Genomic DNA, 17,251 nt, shown 5'->3' with positions numbered 1-17,251 from the left:
TTCAATTGTATTCGCAGGTAAAAATTGTAGAATTTTGACTAAATCACGGTATGCGAAATAAGAAGCATGCTTTTTGTGTATGAGTGTGTTTACGAATGTAACAAATGTGTTTACGCGCGCTTTTTTTCAGTCGTATTTTGTTTTTGAAATTTAGTTTGGTGCTCATAAAGAAAAGACCAAGTTAAAAACCGTTGCTTTGAGCGAGAATTTCGACAAGAAAAATGTAAAGAGTAAATATAAAAAACCAGAAGAAAAAGAATGTAAAAAGAAACCATTTTTAATATAGAGTGACAAGTTAAATAAAATCCGTGTGTAAAATTCGCATTATCTTGTGATTAAAACGCATTTCGAGAGAGAGAGAGAAACGTTCTCCAGTGTAAAAAAAGAGGTGTAGGCTAATAAAATTACCCAAGTCAACGAAAATGATTTGTGTGTTGATTGAAAGCATGCGAATGTGGCCACGAACTGGAGTGATTTTTGTATGCGAATGCGACAATCGAATTAAAGCTCCTTAATGAGTTGAACAAAATTCAAATCAATTATCGACAACAACAGCAACAGCAACAGCAACAGCAGAGACCACAAAAATTATATTAAGTAAACAAACGATGAAAAGTGAACCAAGTGCGTGAATGAATCACGAAAAAAAGGTAAGTTGAAGCAATGAAGAGGCATCGGAAAACTTGAAACAAAGAGTCGAAAAAATGTGGTAAGGCATGAATTGAAATGTGTCTCTATTGCCATATGCCACCCAAACGAATGCCAACATATAGTTTTGCATTGCACATATTCAGGTAATCATCATGCTTTCTCTCACACTATCACCACACTGTTCACCACATACTGTCTGCCTGCCTGCCTCTGTATGCCCATCACACACACACACACACACACAACCGAATACATTATTCTGCACGTTGCACGCGCACCGCCGATCGTCTATGACTCAGTCCCATTGATGTATCGTCACGGTGTGGCATCAAAACCTCCAAATATAGTTTAAGTGCGCGCGCGCGACCGAACCGATCGTTTTTGTTGTGTATTATTATTTATTTATTTTTTGTGTTTTGTTTCATCGTGTTCCATCTGTGTTGTTGAGTTGTTGCACACCGTTAGGCCATTGCATATAATTGATCGGCGTGCGCGTCGGCTACGCTCAAGAAATTCAATGCATTTCCTTGCATCGAATTAAACAATTTCACTGCATGAGCGAAATCAAATCAAAAACTAATTATTTGACCATATGTTCCTGCATCAGTGAGTGAGTGTGTGTAAGTGCCTGGCGGAGAGTCAGAAAGAGGATTTCTCTCTCTCTCTCTCTCTCTCTCTATCCCAGAGTGAAAGTAATTTTCATGTACCATGGTTCATCAACGAAAAATTTCGTGTTCCATATGGAAATTGTGTGCATGTTTTGGTCATGAAATCGAAATATGTGTCGTTTTTTTCTTCATTTTTTTCGGTGCACAATGTAGAAAGTTGATTTTGTGTATATCCTGTGAATATATGCATCAAATGCTCATTTTTCTCTCTCTCTCTCTCGTTGGGAATTACCTCTTGTAAATGAAAAGATTCGTTTCCGTCTCGAATTTGATTTTCAAAACGATCGGATACGAAGCGGATTCGTGAGTTTCGTGTTTTATTGACGCGACTACATACTGTTGCACTTAACACTTACCGCGCACATATTAAAAAAAAAAATAACGAATGCAATTGTCAACACATTACGAGAAGTAGACGAAGAAAAAAAAAACGGAGGCAACTCAAGTGGCTTGTCGCCAGAATATCGTTTTAATGGTGTGCATAAATACTGCATTTACATTTCAATTCTTTTTTTTTCTCTTCATTCTTATTCTCGTCGTGACGATTGATTGAGCCAACTTCAGTTTTTTTTTTATTCTGTTGCATTTCAACTGAGAGAGTTAGAATGAGCTGAAGAGTGCAAAAGATTCTTGATCAACTTTTGATTTAGTTGTTTTAGTATTATTTTTGCGCGCGCGTAACCATGACGTTGACCTTTATGCCCACATTAATCCAACTGCTTGTTGCAAAATAGCATCACGTACCACAAATTGAGACAACCAGATGCTTGCATTCTGATGCATTCTTATCGTTTTTGCGACACACTAAACCGTCGCCGCCGCCTTGTGTTGAAACAAACGAACGTGAAATACGAACCCGAACGAGTGCACAAAAAAAGACGTTCAGCTGGAGTCATAAATGACAAATTGAAAATAAATTGAAATGTGATAATTGAATTCAATTAGGACGGCTAGTTTTCAACTGTTTCATCATTTGCGTCAGCAGTGTGTGCCACAGTCGACTTTGCAATCCAAAGAGTTTCTCTTTCGTCCATTAAAACATTAAACGTTGCATTGTGTGTCCACATATTCAATTATTTCATATTGATAATAACATAATTTCATTCATTCATTTGTTTGTTTATTTTCTTATTGTTTTTTTTTTTCCTCATTTTTCATTATTATCTTGGTTTTGGATGTTCGCAAAGGATTGCATGGGCGGTTTGAAAAAATAAAAACTTGGTGATCGAGACCGCGCGTCAAACGATCACCAAGAGCTAAAGAGCATATATATATGCACACGAAACAACTCATTACAGATTATTCCAGCGACGTAACTGTTTGGAAACAGTAGAAAATAACATAATTTGTGTTAATAAAGACACATCGCGATCAAGTCATATCTATTTATTTTCACACTCGAATCATATAGCGAGCAAGTGAGTAGCTACTGTGTTTGGGTCGTGCGCTTTGTTCACTATCAATCGCGCGAGATCTATTGTTGTTGGTGTTTTTGGTGCACGAGAGCGAGAGCGAGAGCGAATGAGAGAGAGAGAGATTCTACGATAAATTTATTCAATTTTTTCCCATCCGTGCATTGTACATCGTGAGCTGAACACGGTGGAGTTGAGCTCACAAATGTGAGTCGAGATGTATTTATCATATGTGTCGGTGCAATAAACGAAAAAAAAAACATCATAAAGAAAAATAGAGATATTATAAATGTATTTCGTAAACGTATCGGATAGTTGTGATTTTGCACAGAGTCGATATCTGTCTTGTGTGTGTGTGCCTAAGCCAAATCATCATCAATCTTCTGCGATGATAATTTCATGGTTTTTTTTTCTCTTCTCTTTTACGAAATATTAGCAAACAGTTCAACCGAAGAAGACATAATCTTTTTGTTGGCCAAAGTGAATGTTAAGCAAGACAATCGAAGCAACATTTTTTTTTCAAGCATCAATTGGTGTGTTTTGCAAGCGACAAAGGAAAAAAAACCATCGACGAACCGCAACAAAATAAAACGTAAATAGAAGAAGAAGAAGAAAAATAAAACGAAAAACAATCAACTCGGAGAGTGAGAAACCCAGCACAAATCCATCAAACTTCACACATCATAATGAATGTAATTCTGCGGAGTATCTCATTTATGGTATGATTGTTTCTTATATCGTGTTTTCTTTGCATATATTCTGTTGTTTGGGTGTAAGGCTTAAGATGCAATTTAAGGCCGAATTCAAGTAGAGAATTGGTGTGAAAAATGTGTAATAATGTCGTTATCATAACGACCAGAGGTGATCATCAACAGCACTGCTAGCTTGTTCATGTATCACGCGTTGCACACGTATAGCTTCTTTAGAACTCTGCACTTTTTGTTGTCGTTCTTGCATTATATTTAACTTGTCTTTCTGTTCATGTCGTGTGTTTATTTGGCTTCATTTAGGTCTTATTAAGCATCGAAACGTTAGCATCATCGTCCCGGTTTTCGCATCAGAAATGTGGCCTATACGGAATGCCACCGTGCAACTATGTACCGTCAACGTCTGGCGTAACGCCGGTGTGTGCGTCACCCGGCAAAACTTATTGTGAATTTGTGCAAAATTATCCAGTGTAAGAGCGTTCAATTATGACATTTATTGGTGTGTGTGTGTTTGTGTGGTGTTCACCAAAAACTCGTCACCTTATATTCTTCTTATTTCCTCTCTCTCTCTCTATCTCTCTCCTCTATTCTCTTATGTTGCTTTCCGAAATGTGTCCGTTCGTACTCTCAGAATTCAAACGAGGCAAACTAAAAAACATATAGTGTAAAACATCAAATTACCCACTGTTTTTTGCCATTGTAGGCAGTTTACCTCCACTGTATTAAAATTGTCGGCAAAATGTAATTTTACCTACATTGTTAATATAATGGAACACCGTTCCACCAAAAATGTAGGTAAAATGACATTTTGCCGACAATTTTAATACAGTGGAGGTAAACTGACATTTTGCTAACAATGGCAAAAAACAGTGGGTAATTTGATGTTTTACACTATATGTTTTTTAGTTTGCCTCCGTTGAATTCTGAGAGTATAATCTTTTATTTATTTCTCTTTTGTATGTGCCCGCGCGCGATATGCAGACACACGATTCGACTGTTGCTGGATAAATGGGGTATTGATAATGTGAATGATCTTATCGTCGATGAAACGGTCGATGATTTCGAGGCAACCCGACGATTTAATGATATACCGTTGTTTGACCAGAAGCCGCCAGATCCAAATCAAACACCAACATTTAACGATTTGCCAAATGCAGTGCCGACCGACGGATTTCATCACTTTGATGGAGGCTATAATTATCCAAATCCAAATAAAATGCATACGGCTGTACCACAGCCACAGCCACCTCCATCTCATCCATCGCCTTCTCTCCCTTCTCCAGCGTCAAAACCCGGTGGCTATTTACCAACCAACGGTTACACGGTCAATCATAATCCGAGCGCGGATCGATATTGGTCCGGATTTTCATACTCAATCAACCAAAGGTAAGGCATTTTGTTGTTGTTTTTTTGTTCTCCTCACAAATTTACACCCCGAATTTTTTCGGTTTCGCCGAGTTTTTTTTTTATTGTTGTTGTTGTGTTTCCATTAATTTTGTGGTTACTTTGTTGTTGGATTTTGCCGGCGGAATTTTATGCACGTCGCACGACCGATCATTCTAACCGTTTGCATGTCGCGCCTTCTTAAGCACATTCGAAAACATATATGAATACAAAAAGGAACTTAATGACTAGAATTTACAGCACTGTAATTAGGACCTAGAACACAACCAATTGTACACTTTTTATGTTGAACGAGAACAGAGAAGAGAAGAGAAAAAAAAACGTTCAGGTGCGACATATGCAAACAAAACGGAAACACGGCCAACAGCAGCAGTAGCAGAGAGAAGAAAGAAAAATTCATACACGATTACACGTAACATTGTGTGCGAAAATTAAAACGCTGCAATTACAATGAATGACTGGTTTCTTCTCTGCTTCTCATTCTTCCATTCTTTGTCTCAATTACAACGCAATGAACACATATACACATGCAACCCACTCTCTTGCACACACTCACCATGATATATAAATATATGACAAATTAACGTCACTTTAATTACTATTGACTAAAAATAAATGAAAATTGTGCTTTATGTTAATGAACAAACATTTGGTCGCTTCGTCACTGTTTTTTTTTCGCTTCGTTTCAAAGCAACACTTTAACGAAATTGAATGCGTCTTGATCACCTGGGCACAAATCAATTGGAACACATACACACACCAAACGACACTAAAACAAAAACACATGCTGTTATCGACATACACACACACACAAAGACCGACTCAGAACAATATATTGAGCGAACCATATCGGTTTCAGTCTCAGCCTTCATCACACCCTGGCTATTACCGTTCAAATTCCTATGTGACTGAATACCAACCGGCAAAATGGTTCAAAGGGTAAGACTGACATACACACTCAAACATACACAAATACACGACACAATCTCAATATTGGTATTCCCAATAGATAACAACATGATTCCTAAATTAATGCTGATTTACTTGATAAATTGACTCTGTATGTAGGAATATTTTCTTAGAACATATCCGATCGCGTCCATTTCTAGTTTATATTATAGTATTATGACCTTAATTGATGAAACTGAAATTTTCTGTATCAGTTAAATAATATCATCTATTAATTTTTAAACGAAAGGAGTAAAAATTCAATTTGCAAAATTTCTTCCCAACTCCAAAGATATGTCCGTGATGTTTCATTGCGTACACGATTTGCGCGTCAAATTCCAAGTAACTCATCGATCGAAGCAACATTGCCAACACCAGCAAATCATGCACAACGATCATCCTCCCATCAAAATGAATTGGCCGGATTGAACGATCGACAGACGAATTCGACCGACAGTCAACAGACGAACCGTCGACCAAAACGACAGAGTGCCGGAAGAGAACAACTGTGTCAAACCACCTATCAATATATAACGCCGCAGGCAGCTTTAAATAGTCAAGGTATTGGATAGATTTTTGATTTGAACACATTTGTATCCAAAACTGATACAAAAATGTATTTTTTTTTTCTGCTATTGTTGAAAACGTTTTTCAGGCAATTGGATGTATATTGTGAATCAGGTCGACACAACACGACAATTGGTGCGAACGGAAACGTGCGCGTAAGTTAAAAATGCATCACATCCTGACTATAAGCTTGAAGTTTATTTGGTTTTTTTTTTTCATAACCACTTTTTCTTTCGTTGTTGTTTTCAAAATCCAGATCGACTGTTTGTTCGAATATATGTCAACTACCGAATGGTTATTCATCTAGATGTGAACAAAAGTATGTGCAAAAGCGATTGATAGCGCTGAATGCCGATGGAACGAATTTATATACGGACACATTTTGGTTCCCTAGCTGTTGCCAGTGCACAATAGCTGGCTCCACATAGTCTCTCCACACCGTATATCATCAATTTTAATAGTTATTTTTTTTCTTCGTCTCTGTAGACTAGTTTAAGGACTAATTCATAATTCTTCATAACACACAAACATACACACACGAACAGACTTAGAATAAATACTTAATTTATGAACATCCATTCAAATCGATTTCACATTGTTAAAATTTAAGCTAAGCTAGTGTTTTTTCTTTGTAGATTTATAAAATTGGAATATCGCTCGGCGAACAGAAACAAAAAAAAAGCGCCCTGAATAAAGAATAGAAAAAACAAATGTGGTCGAATTTCTAAATTTAAGCTTTTCGAATTGATTCAATAGTTTCTTATTCTGTGTCTGATTGTGTCGATTATTTCATTTCCCCTTCGCTCTTTCTCCGACATGTCAGACCGAATGCACGAATCCATTAATTTTCAATTAATTTCTCACCATATACGCAGCTTTATTAAAAAAAATAGCGAAATGCGCATAAATTTTCTAGCCGCGTGATGACCACGATCCATGGAATGGTCTGTGTGTACATTTGAATGATATCGCCAATACAAAATTCGCTTCGGTCGCTCATTATGGTGCGATCCCCGTGTATGTGCATACGCACAGCAAAACACAATGATGACCAATTACTTAATATGTGCAGAATCGTAAAACAATTATCATCGTGTTGCAGAAATGTACGCCTTGTAGTTAATCTACTTGATTTGAATAACAAACAATGGAGAGAAAGAAACGAAAGACGAATAAGAAAAATGACGTGGCGAAGTGAATGTGCGAAAAGGCGTTTTTTTTCTTCGTTTGTTAAGGTGGATATACGACGATGGCCGAATCAAATGCGTATGGTGTGAATAGCGTTGGATGTACGCAGATTATTAGCTCACCGGCCGTATCATCGGTTGGGTGCGATTATTCAAAATCATTTTTTTTTTTCGTTGTAATTCACTTCGTCCATGTTAAGCAATGTTCACCTTTTTTTGGATCTTGTCGACATGTCGTCGAACATTCGTCCAACGAATGTAAATAACTGCAGTGAAAATTGCATTAAATACAATGGTAAAACCGAGTCTTTTTTTTCTTAGCCGCTCAAACTTGAAACATTGCGTCGGATGTGCTCGCGCGCGCGTTCGCCGGTGTGTATGATGCAAGTGTGATGCCTCTGAACTGGACACACATCCGATCGGAATTATATGTGTGTGCGTTGTATGCATAACACGTTGCCCCTGCGTTAATATGTAATTTAATTAATCGGCTTTAATTTAAATTGTGCATTCATATGTCTGAATAAATTTTTTTGCGCATTTATTATTCCTGAACACCGCTCGCTGTTGAAAGACAGCGCCCATTGCAAAGTGAAAGAAAAAAAAACCAACATTTCTTGGTGCATGGTTTTGGGTTTCGTTTATTTATTTAATTTTCTGCGCTCCATCATTCATCTGGAAAAACATAATCATTCCAATTTTCATTTGTTGTTCCAGCAACGTGCTACATGCGGCACATATGCACACACTCACACAATATTCGAATGAAAACACAAACATACATGGACAAAGTAAACCATGTTGACCACTTTCATCTCTCATCTTGTGTCATTTTATGCGACAAGAATAAGAACTTGGAAATCGTTTCGTTGTGCGTTATTGTTGTGTTTTGACAAAAATCTACCTTCGGTTTTGCGACTATTTGTTTCCAATCGAAATCGATGCAGTATCTATCCGATTCCGATGCAGTATCTGCCTGTGATCGAAACCAATGTGTGCTGCTAGCCTGCCGAAAAGGGCCTAGCCACCGTCACACAACACAATGTGCATTGCAGTTTTTGTTGTCTTATGTGCTCACATTTTATGAATCCAGTGCATTGTGTATGCATTGTGCATGTGCTTTAATTGTCAGATTTTGGCACGATGCGCAGATGCAATCGATTCGACAGGCAAAACTCAGCAACAAAAACAATTTCGATTCGATCTTCTTTCCCGTTACCGTACCAGTCTTTCTTCTTTTCATTGTATTTGGTTGCTGTTGCTTGTTATTGTTCGTATCATCTGTTTTGCCTTTCATTGCTCCAGGTATTTTGTTACTTGATTTTTGGACACATCATCAACGTAAATGATTAAGAATGATAATTTGATCTTGGAAAGAAATTTCCCTCTCGAAAAAAAAAATTAATCATTTCCATGCATTAAATAATGGATGAAGAAGGAGTATGGTCGTTTTATAATGAATGCGATTAAACTGTTGCAAGAAATAATTTGATGGGCATCGTAAACGCAATGCAAATTTGCATAGTATTCGCATCAAGCAGCTCATTGATTATCCTTTAATGTGTAGCATTAAGATGAATGAATGAGTTTTCATCGGTTCTCGTCGAGCGAGAGAATCAGCCGGCGATTAATTGGAAAAAAAAACGGGAACGGGAAGAAAAATACTCATCCAGATACATCACGATATAGCGCAAATAATGAGCGAAACGTTGATCAAATCAATTACATTTTTTTTCGTTGCCCTTATGCTACCGTGTGCTTACGCTCGCGCACAGGCGCTCCCGCAATGGGAAACAATCACTGGTGATGGTGGCTGCTTTCTTGATCGTCAAGTGCAAAACTTCGATCTTCTTGTTAATGAGACCATAAAACAGCTTTATTTTTTTTCCGTGTTTATCTTGATCGTTTTTAAATATGCGTAAAACCAAATGAACGAACGAAAAAAATGAATGAAAAACACATTACAGACAACATATAATAATTGCCAAACAAGGTGCTTGAATTTGTTGTTAATGTCTTCTGTTAACGATAGAAGTCATGATCGAAATGGCCAAAATATGCTGTGAAAAGCAAAGGAGAGCGAGAGAGAGGGAGGAAAAAACAAACACAGAGAACCAACTCAAAATAACACCGAAGCGCCTCAAAATTGAATGTGTTGACGGCAACTTCTGCCACTTTGTTTTTGTACTTGTCGTTTTTTTTTGTCTACGTCTTGCTCACGGTTTGTGTGTTTGTCTTCCGTGACTCTTTTGTGCAGTGTCGTATGCAATTGCGTTCGTGTTATAACAAAGTCAAGATTAAAAAGAAATTAAAACGAGCAAAAACGGCATTGTTGGTGCATAAAAATTGCAAATTTATTGCTTGAAAGAAGTGCGTGGTCGGCAACAACATCAGTAGAAGCAACAGCAGCAGTAGGGATGCAGATCGATCGATATGTACGAAAGATTAAAAACCAATGTTTATGTTAAAGCCGACCGCCGACTTTTATTGCGCAATTAATTGAAATTCAAAAAATATTGACAACGATCATGACACACTGATGTTTGTTTAAAAAAATATGTAATTTCCTCCGAAATGTTATGCGCAAGTACGTCTTATTTTTGCATCTAATGAGTTTGACCGAGCGTCGATTATCATTTAACATGAAAATTTCCTGATCTAAATGAGTCATCAGAGTTCTTTGTTGCTGCTGCTGTTGCTCGGCTTGGACATTCTATAGAATTACTTTCAGAAATAAAAATCTATATTAACGAAATAATGTATTACAAATAGTCGGATGCACAGGCACACTGACAATCAGCAACACTACAATTAACAAAAGAACGAAGACAGCGTTTCCCGAGACTGACCACGAATAAGATATTTACATGGCCAATAAATTCACTTCTCTCTTTGCTTCGTTGTATGGTTATTTTTTATTTGCATTGCGCTTGTTTTTAAATAGTTGTGCTAATTAAATAATTTTCGATAATTATAAGGCGGAATGAATTTTTGGCACGCGTTGAAGAAAAGAAGAAATTAAAGAAAAAAAAAAGCACCACCAGCCAAAGAAAAGAATGCGAAAAGAAATAAACAGTCAATTTTGGATATGTTGAACGGAGCGAGCGAGCGAACGCATTGTATTTTTCTTTTGAAAGATATTAATTCTTTACCGTGTGCACATAAATTAAATCCATTGCAAATAACACAAGAAATTTCACAGAAATGTGTGAAATCGCAATACATTTTGACATCTCGTGTGCTCGACGCCATGCGCGCGCGCTCGCTCACATTGAATTATTGTGATGCTTTTTTTTTAATGTCGAGCAATTCGTTGTAAAATCGTTGTGTTTGCGCGTTCGCGACTCCAATGTGAATGGAATTCAAAAGAGATTGTTATGTCATGTGAAATGTTTGTCGGCGAGTCAGAATCGAGAGCATATACGCTGAGTGTATTGAGTATGTTGCAGATATTGTTTCCATATTTCTTTTTTTTTTATTCACGTAATGCGCTTGCATAGATTTTTATGTGCTGGAATAAATATTCTAGCGTTGCAAAATGGGTGTATGTGTGGAATGTGCGTTGAGAGAGTTATTAGTGATTTGATGGTGCGAACAAGCGATGAAAATCGGCCGATCGCAGTGGTACATGATATATAAAAATGTTTTTTTTTTCAACATTCGAAGCTACTGGTCTCCACTCCGCCTAGGAGTTGATTGGCGCAAAAATGACGAAATTGCTGCGCTATTTCAAGCGCATTGGAGTCGTTTCAACTCTGCACATTGCACAAAAATACACTCGTAAAACACCGAATAGATCGATTCATCAGCAAATGCGTACACAAAACAGTACATTCAGGCCAGCACAGTCAGCAGCCACTTACACACAGATGCACTCAATGAAATATTAAAGTGAAACATCTGCTGTTTTTCAATAATAACAGAGAAAAAAATCCACACTCAGGCTTACAACAGCTATAGCACAAACAATGTAAACCGAACGAGACACCGAAAAAGTACACCATTCACATTCACACACACACACACACACACACACAAATACATCGATAGATCCTTTAAAAAAAATAAATAATGTTTTTGTCTATTTGATATTTTTCTCGCTGTGCTCTTAAATATCGATAAATCGTTGATTAAAAACCGATAGAACCAACCGATGCCATTTGCTCTTCGGCATCCATGTGAATTCTATGTTCATTGGATCGAACGTATTTCACAAAATATCACATCAACTGCACACATTAAATATTCATGCACGTCTGAATATACTTGCATCGATCAAACTACCATGCACCACGCACAACTATTGAGATCAACAACGACAACGACGAAGCAAATGCATGGCAATTTCTATTAACATCAACCATTATCAAATTGTATTCGAGCTCTCTCCCTCTCTCTCTCTCTTCGCTCTAAATCGATTGGCGCGCACACACACAAAAAACGGAAGTTTGATAATTCAATTTTATTGGAAGCAATATACAAAATACGTGACCAATTGTTTGATGCGACGAACATTTTTTTTCTTCCTCTCGACGAGCGTTGTTTAGTCTCGCTTTCCGTCTTTCTGCGACGATGCAATTAATCTTCTTAGGATCTGTCAATCGGTACAAAGGCTCATTTCGTTCGGCGTACGAGGCCAACATTGCGATTGACGCATATTAAACGGAATTCAAATGTGAGCGGCTGGTCCACAAATTCCACGCTAATTAACCGTAAATCAAATATATGTGTACGGTTTTCTCTCTCTCTCTCTCTCTCTCTCTCTCTCTCTCTCTCACACACACACACACACACACATACACAAAAACCGTTGTGCGGCAATCGTTAAAACAAGAGGAATATGAGAAATCCTGGCGAGAAACAGCGGTTTTTGAACGGTACATAAAAATATGCTCTATATATTAAAATGATTCGTTAAAAGTTCCAGCGTGTGCCCGCAACATTAGGATGAGAGCGAAAAAAAGAGAAACAGCAAGGAAAAAAAGGAGAACGGGAGAGAGTGAGCGAGCAAACGATAGAGAAATGTGTAGAAAAAAAAGGAGAGCCAATCATCCAAGAGAGTAAAATATGTGTGATGTCAATGACATGTGTTGAATCCATTTAAACATGCCAGTATGTTATCTGCATTCAAGAAATGCTTTGTGAATACTTGAGCTGTTTATGTTGAATGTGCGCGCTAGTCGAGAAGCAACAACCGCCAGATAAAGAAGAAAAAAAGCGACCGAATACACACAACAAGACTTTGTATATGCAATAAAAAAGGAAGAAAAAATCGACGCAAACCAATGTTGATGATGACGCTGAGCGAGCGAGCGAGTGAGCGATTGTGATCCAGAACGAAAAATTTGTTAATGTTGAAAATACGAACAACGTGAACACAAAGGAGACTTCAAAAATAAGCATCCAAAAATCGTGCCAGCTGTTATCCTTCTTCTAATTGTGAATGTTAGAGAATGTGCTAATGCCAACCAGCCAGCCAGCTACAGCAGCAGCAGCAGCAGCAGCAGCAGCAGCAGCACTACACTCACTCTCACATACTTACACAAAACGTACATATCGAACCGATCGCGTTTAGAGTCAAAGAAACTTATTCATGAAAAAAACACACACATTTCGTAAAATGATAAAATAGAAAATAGTGTTTTTTTCGGCGGCTTGTGTTTCGTTCAGGTTTTTGTCTGTCGACAAGAAAGAAATGAGGAGAGAAAAAACTAGTCAACAGTGTTCATGCGAGTGTGTGGCACAGAGCATGTGGCTTACTCGTTGGCGCTCAAAGTAAATCATCATTTCCTTGGTTGTTTTTTTTTTTCATCTCTCTCTTATTTGATTGCATTGTCTTCGATCGGTGTTTTTTCAATTTCTATCCGTGGACTGTATTTGATCGCTTGTGCTTAACGAATAGGCTAAAAAAAGAGAGAGAGAGAAACAAAATTATGTGTATTAAAAAAAGTGTTCAAAATGTAAGGACTTTGACTTGAAATTAGTATTTGTTTCGCTTTCATCCTGTGCATTGTGATCAATGTACATAAAAAAAGAAAGGAAAAAACCAACAATGACAAACAGCCAAAAGAAATAAGAAGCGAAATGCAACAGATATAGAGAGAAAGACAAACAAGAACAACAAACAATTGGTGTTCAGATGGTAGAAAACTGACTCAGGCAACGACCAATTCTTTTGTGTTCATTGACCTTGGGTTGCGTGCACGATTACATTTATCGGAATTCGTATGAAAATAACAGCGATTCACTATTTTATTTTGATCTGCGCTCGGGCAAAAATCCTGGATTGTTTGTGTTTTTTTCACAATTTTTTTTCTCTCCTTTCATTTTGGCAAAGGATAACCGAATAAAACAGAAAATCAAACAACACCATACAACACATACACACACGGTAACAATCAAAACGGTAAAATATTGCAGTTGTGTTACGTTATTCGTCTGCCTGGCTTGGTATGGCCTGGCCCGTGTTGTTGTTCTATAGCTTGAAGCTGTGCACTTCTTTGTTCATTAGATGCAATCAATTGAAGGATCATATATACTACGCAAGCACATGTCATTTATCATTTCTCAAAGAGATCTCAGAACAACTGAGAGAGAGAGAGAGAGAGAGAGAGAGAGAGAGAGAGAGAGAGAGAGAGAGATTGGAGTAAGGAAAAGAAAAAGCACACAACAATAATTATGAATCTTACATCTGCGAATGTCGTTCTTTTCACAACGCATTTTCATTTGCTTCAATGTTTCTAATTCTTCGCCATATCGATGTATGTGTGTGTTTCATTTTATTCTCATCTCTGTCATTTTTCATCGCTCCATCAAACATGTTTTTTTGGGAATTGAAAAAAAAAAAAAATCAATAATGTCTTTTCATTAAAAAAAAACTGAACTTGAATAATTTATCAAAACAATTTTTCGGATTGATTCGACACGAAACGGAAAAAAAATTTGGCTCAAAAAATTCATTATTCAAATTTTTCGTTGAAAGGTGTATCGAATTTAAATGTTGTGAGAATTGAATGACGAACCCAAATTAACTTTTTTTCCACCAGAATCAAACATGTTTCTCTCGTTGGTGTTTTATTTCTTTTTTCTACAGTGAAATGTGTGAAAGGGATACTGAAGGATGTTTTTGTTTTGAGCATTTTTGTCAGAGTTACACATACAACCAATAAATGTGTTGAGGCAATCGAAGGGATAATTATTTCCAAAGAAATGCGCTTTCGACTTTGCAACTCTTTCTCACCCGTTCTCTCACTCACACTCGCTCTCTCTCTCTCTCTCTCTCTCTCTCTCTCTCTCGCCAGAACGAGGGTAAAGTAAGGAAATATGCTGACTTTCAACAAGCATATCGAATATCCAATTCTCTTCATTTTTTCGCTCTCTCTCCGCCTCATATCACTCACATTAGATAAAATAAATGATGCACGTTTGTCTCGATTTTTTTTCTTCTCTGTTTGAGTAGTTGTGCTGCTGCTGCAAAAAAAATCCACCTTCAGCATTGATGCCTCGCTGCTGCTGGGATTTGATTAAATGGAATGCCGGCGTGCACCAGGCAAATGAATCGAATGGCAATCGAATAAAAGAAACAAGATGAATTAAAGTGGCTTACATTTGGATGAAAGAGTGTGAGGGGCGAGCGAATGAACGCAGAAAAGATTTGCATTTTCATCATCTCAGCTTTGTGTATGTTATGTATTTTTGCACACGAAATGAATATAATCTGACAAACGAGAACTAGATATACGTACGTATATCCATGTTGAGGTGCATGGTTGAAACAAACAAAAAGGCAGGACTTGGAGTGCAATGCAAAAGGAGTATATACCAAAAGAAACGCCGCTTCTATAGGAGGACAATAGAATAAAACGTGCGAGTGTGCATATGCAAAGGAAGACATGGTGGTAAGGATGAACGCTGAAAAATGAAAAATCACGTAGCATAAACAACGAACATCAGGTCACTGCACTTTCTATTTTTTTTTCCTTCTTCTTCTTCGGGGTGTGTGTGTGTGCGTTGTGTTTTTTCCTTTGTATGTGTGCAGTGGTATAAAAGCAACTCGTTTGATTTTCTTTTACTCTGCAACGATTTGCTTGTATCTCTCTTGGTTGTTCTTCAGTTTGTTCCATATACTCGTCGAATCGTCAGTTGTACAGCGTTGAATACTCATTGCATTCAATATTTTTATTTACCTATTCCGTTCTTTTTGTTGCTGTTGTTGTTCAACGCACTTTTATCTGCCCTGTTCGAAATCTCTGGCATCCAATTTGTGTGGCTGTGTGTGTGTGTGTGTGCTGGCGCATCAACATAACACCCCGAAGATGATGATGTTGATGGCGAATCATATGCAGAAACACGTTCTGCTACGCACAATTTTCATTATAATGGTTGTGTTTGTGTGTGCGTGCTGTATTCTTTTTATTCCTCTGTCTCTCATCTGGCATGGCATTAAGATAAAATGCATCATGAAGGAGCGCACCACTCATCACGCGCTCTGGGTGTGCAGTGAGTTAAAAAGGCAACTGGATTTAATAAGAGAACGCGATCAAACGGAATAGGTGAAACGAGAGAAGAAAAAAAACGGCAAACAACTTTAATGAACATGGCAGAGAGAATGATTCTTGAGCTAACAATTTATGCAGGAAAAAGCAAAAAAAAAACATCAACAACAACAGCACCACTCTGGATTGTATTTTCATGGCGCTAAGTAGATGAATGCGCCTACGACCATTCGCAATCGGCGAAGGCAATGAGATATATATATATATTCAAAGCGAACAGATCAATTATGAAGGAAAGAAACTTTTGATTGCACAAAGCTACTAGTTCAAACCACAAAGATATCCCATTCTCGATGAGCATGCACTCCCCCATCGTAACCAATGTAGCATTTACTTGCAAAACTTTATTTAAAACTATTGCAGAATTTTGCGATCGCATAATAATGAGTGGATTGAGACCTGTTACAAAGACAGAGAATCCCCATACACGCACGCATGCACAAATCCCTTCTGGATGCAGGTCAACGCATTTTCCATTGCAATCCAGGGCACACACTTGATTTTATTATTAGCTCAACCTATAAATAAGTTTATTTTTGTGCAAAAATTTCTATTGCTGATTAATAAAACGGTTTGGATGTAACGGTAAGCGAGTGAACGCTCGCGCTAGTACACAAACACACACACACACATACACACACACATGTTCCACATAAAATCCGGTCAATGTGTTATTATTGTTTCTGCACTGGGGAGTCGCATAATCGTAGTTCCGTGACATAAACGTATGTGCACCGTGCACCGCACTTATTACAACATTCGGGTTCGGTACACTTGAGCATGCAATTTGAAATGGGTTTGTTGCTGATTCTCCCGCTCTCGTTCACTTACTCTCATTCTTTCGCACTCTCCCCCCTTCCTCTCGCGCTCTCGGAGTTGTGCAAGTTGGCACTTTTTGCTTCACTGCATCTTCTTGCCACGTACACACGCAACGGCACACAATGCGCGCTCTACTCCTGGATAAAAATGTTTCTAATATTCCGATGCTTCTATGGGCTTAAGCTGCACGCATTCTCCCGATTTTGCGAAAAACCCTTTTTTTAGTATTCCGTGCTCGTTTTTTTCTCTCTGTTCACCGCACACTGATGAAAGAAACATAACTAAAAGAGAGAGAGAGAGAGAGAGAGAGAGAGAGAGAGAGAGAGAGAGAGA

General features: G+C 37.8%; 1 protein-coding gene across 5 annotated transcripts; it reads left to right on the top strand.

Moving 5' to 3' along the window:
* Positions 1–161: 161 nt before the first annotated feature.
* LOC129576762 (protein spaetzle 5) lies at positions 162–7,068 on the top strand. 5 transcript variants are annotated; one of them, XM_055462382.1, is made up of 8 exons: positions 965–1,271; positions 3,168–3,450; positions 3,742–3,908; positions 4,420–4,824; positions 5,659–5,781; positions 6,083–6,351; positions 6,446–6,512; positions 6,614–7,068. In XM_055462382.1, the coding sequence occupies exons 2-8, from the start codon at positions 3,418–3,420 to the stop codon at positions 6,783–6,785; spliced, it is 1,236 nt and encodes a 411-aa protein (XP_055318357.1). In that variant the 5' UTR covers positions 965–1,271; positions 3,168–3,417; the 3' UTR covers positions 6,786–7,068. The 5 variants fall into 5 exon arrangements, with proteins under 5 accessions (XP_055318361.1, XP_055318359.1, XP_055318357.1 ...); XM_055462381.1 differs by having other exon boundaries at positions 965–2,938; XM_055462383.1 differs by lacking the exon at positions 965–1,271 and adding an exon at positions 2,263–2,737.
* The last annotated feature ends 10,183 nt before the right edge of the window (positions 7,069–17,251 follow it).

Source organism: Sitodiplosis mosellana, unplaced genomic scaffold (genome assembly GCF_009176505.1).
Source record: "Sitodiplosis mosellana isolate CC-2019 unplaced genomic scaffold, AAFC_SMos_1.0 Smas_scaffold_6191, whole genome shotgun sequence".
NCBI lineage: Eukaryota > Metazoa > Arthropoda > Insecta > Diptera > Cecidomyiidae > Sitodiplosis > Sitodiplosis mosellana.
This window is presented reverse-complemented; position numbering and strand designations above follow the sequence as displayed.

What these genes read in the sequence shown, in the direction of transcription:
- LOC129576762 (XM_055462382.1), top strand. Translation starts at nt 3,418, where the DNA reads ATGAATGTAATTCTGCGGAGTATCTCATTTATG. An exon ending in TGCGGAGTATCTCATTTATG is followed by an intron (nt 3,451 to 3,741) that starts GTATGATTGTTT and finishes GGCTTCATTTAG; the next exon opens with GTCTTATTAAGCATCGAAAC. An exon ending in GGCAGCTTTAAATAGTCAAG is followed by an intron (nt 6,352 to 6,445) that starts GTATTGGATAGA and finishes AACGTTTTTCAG; the next exon opens with GCAATTGGATGTATATTGTG.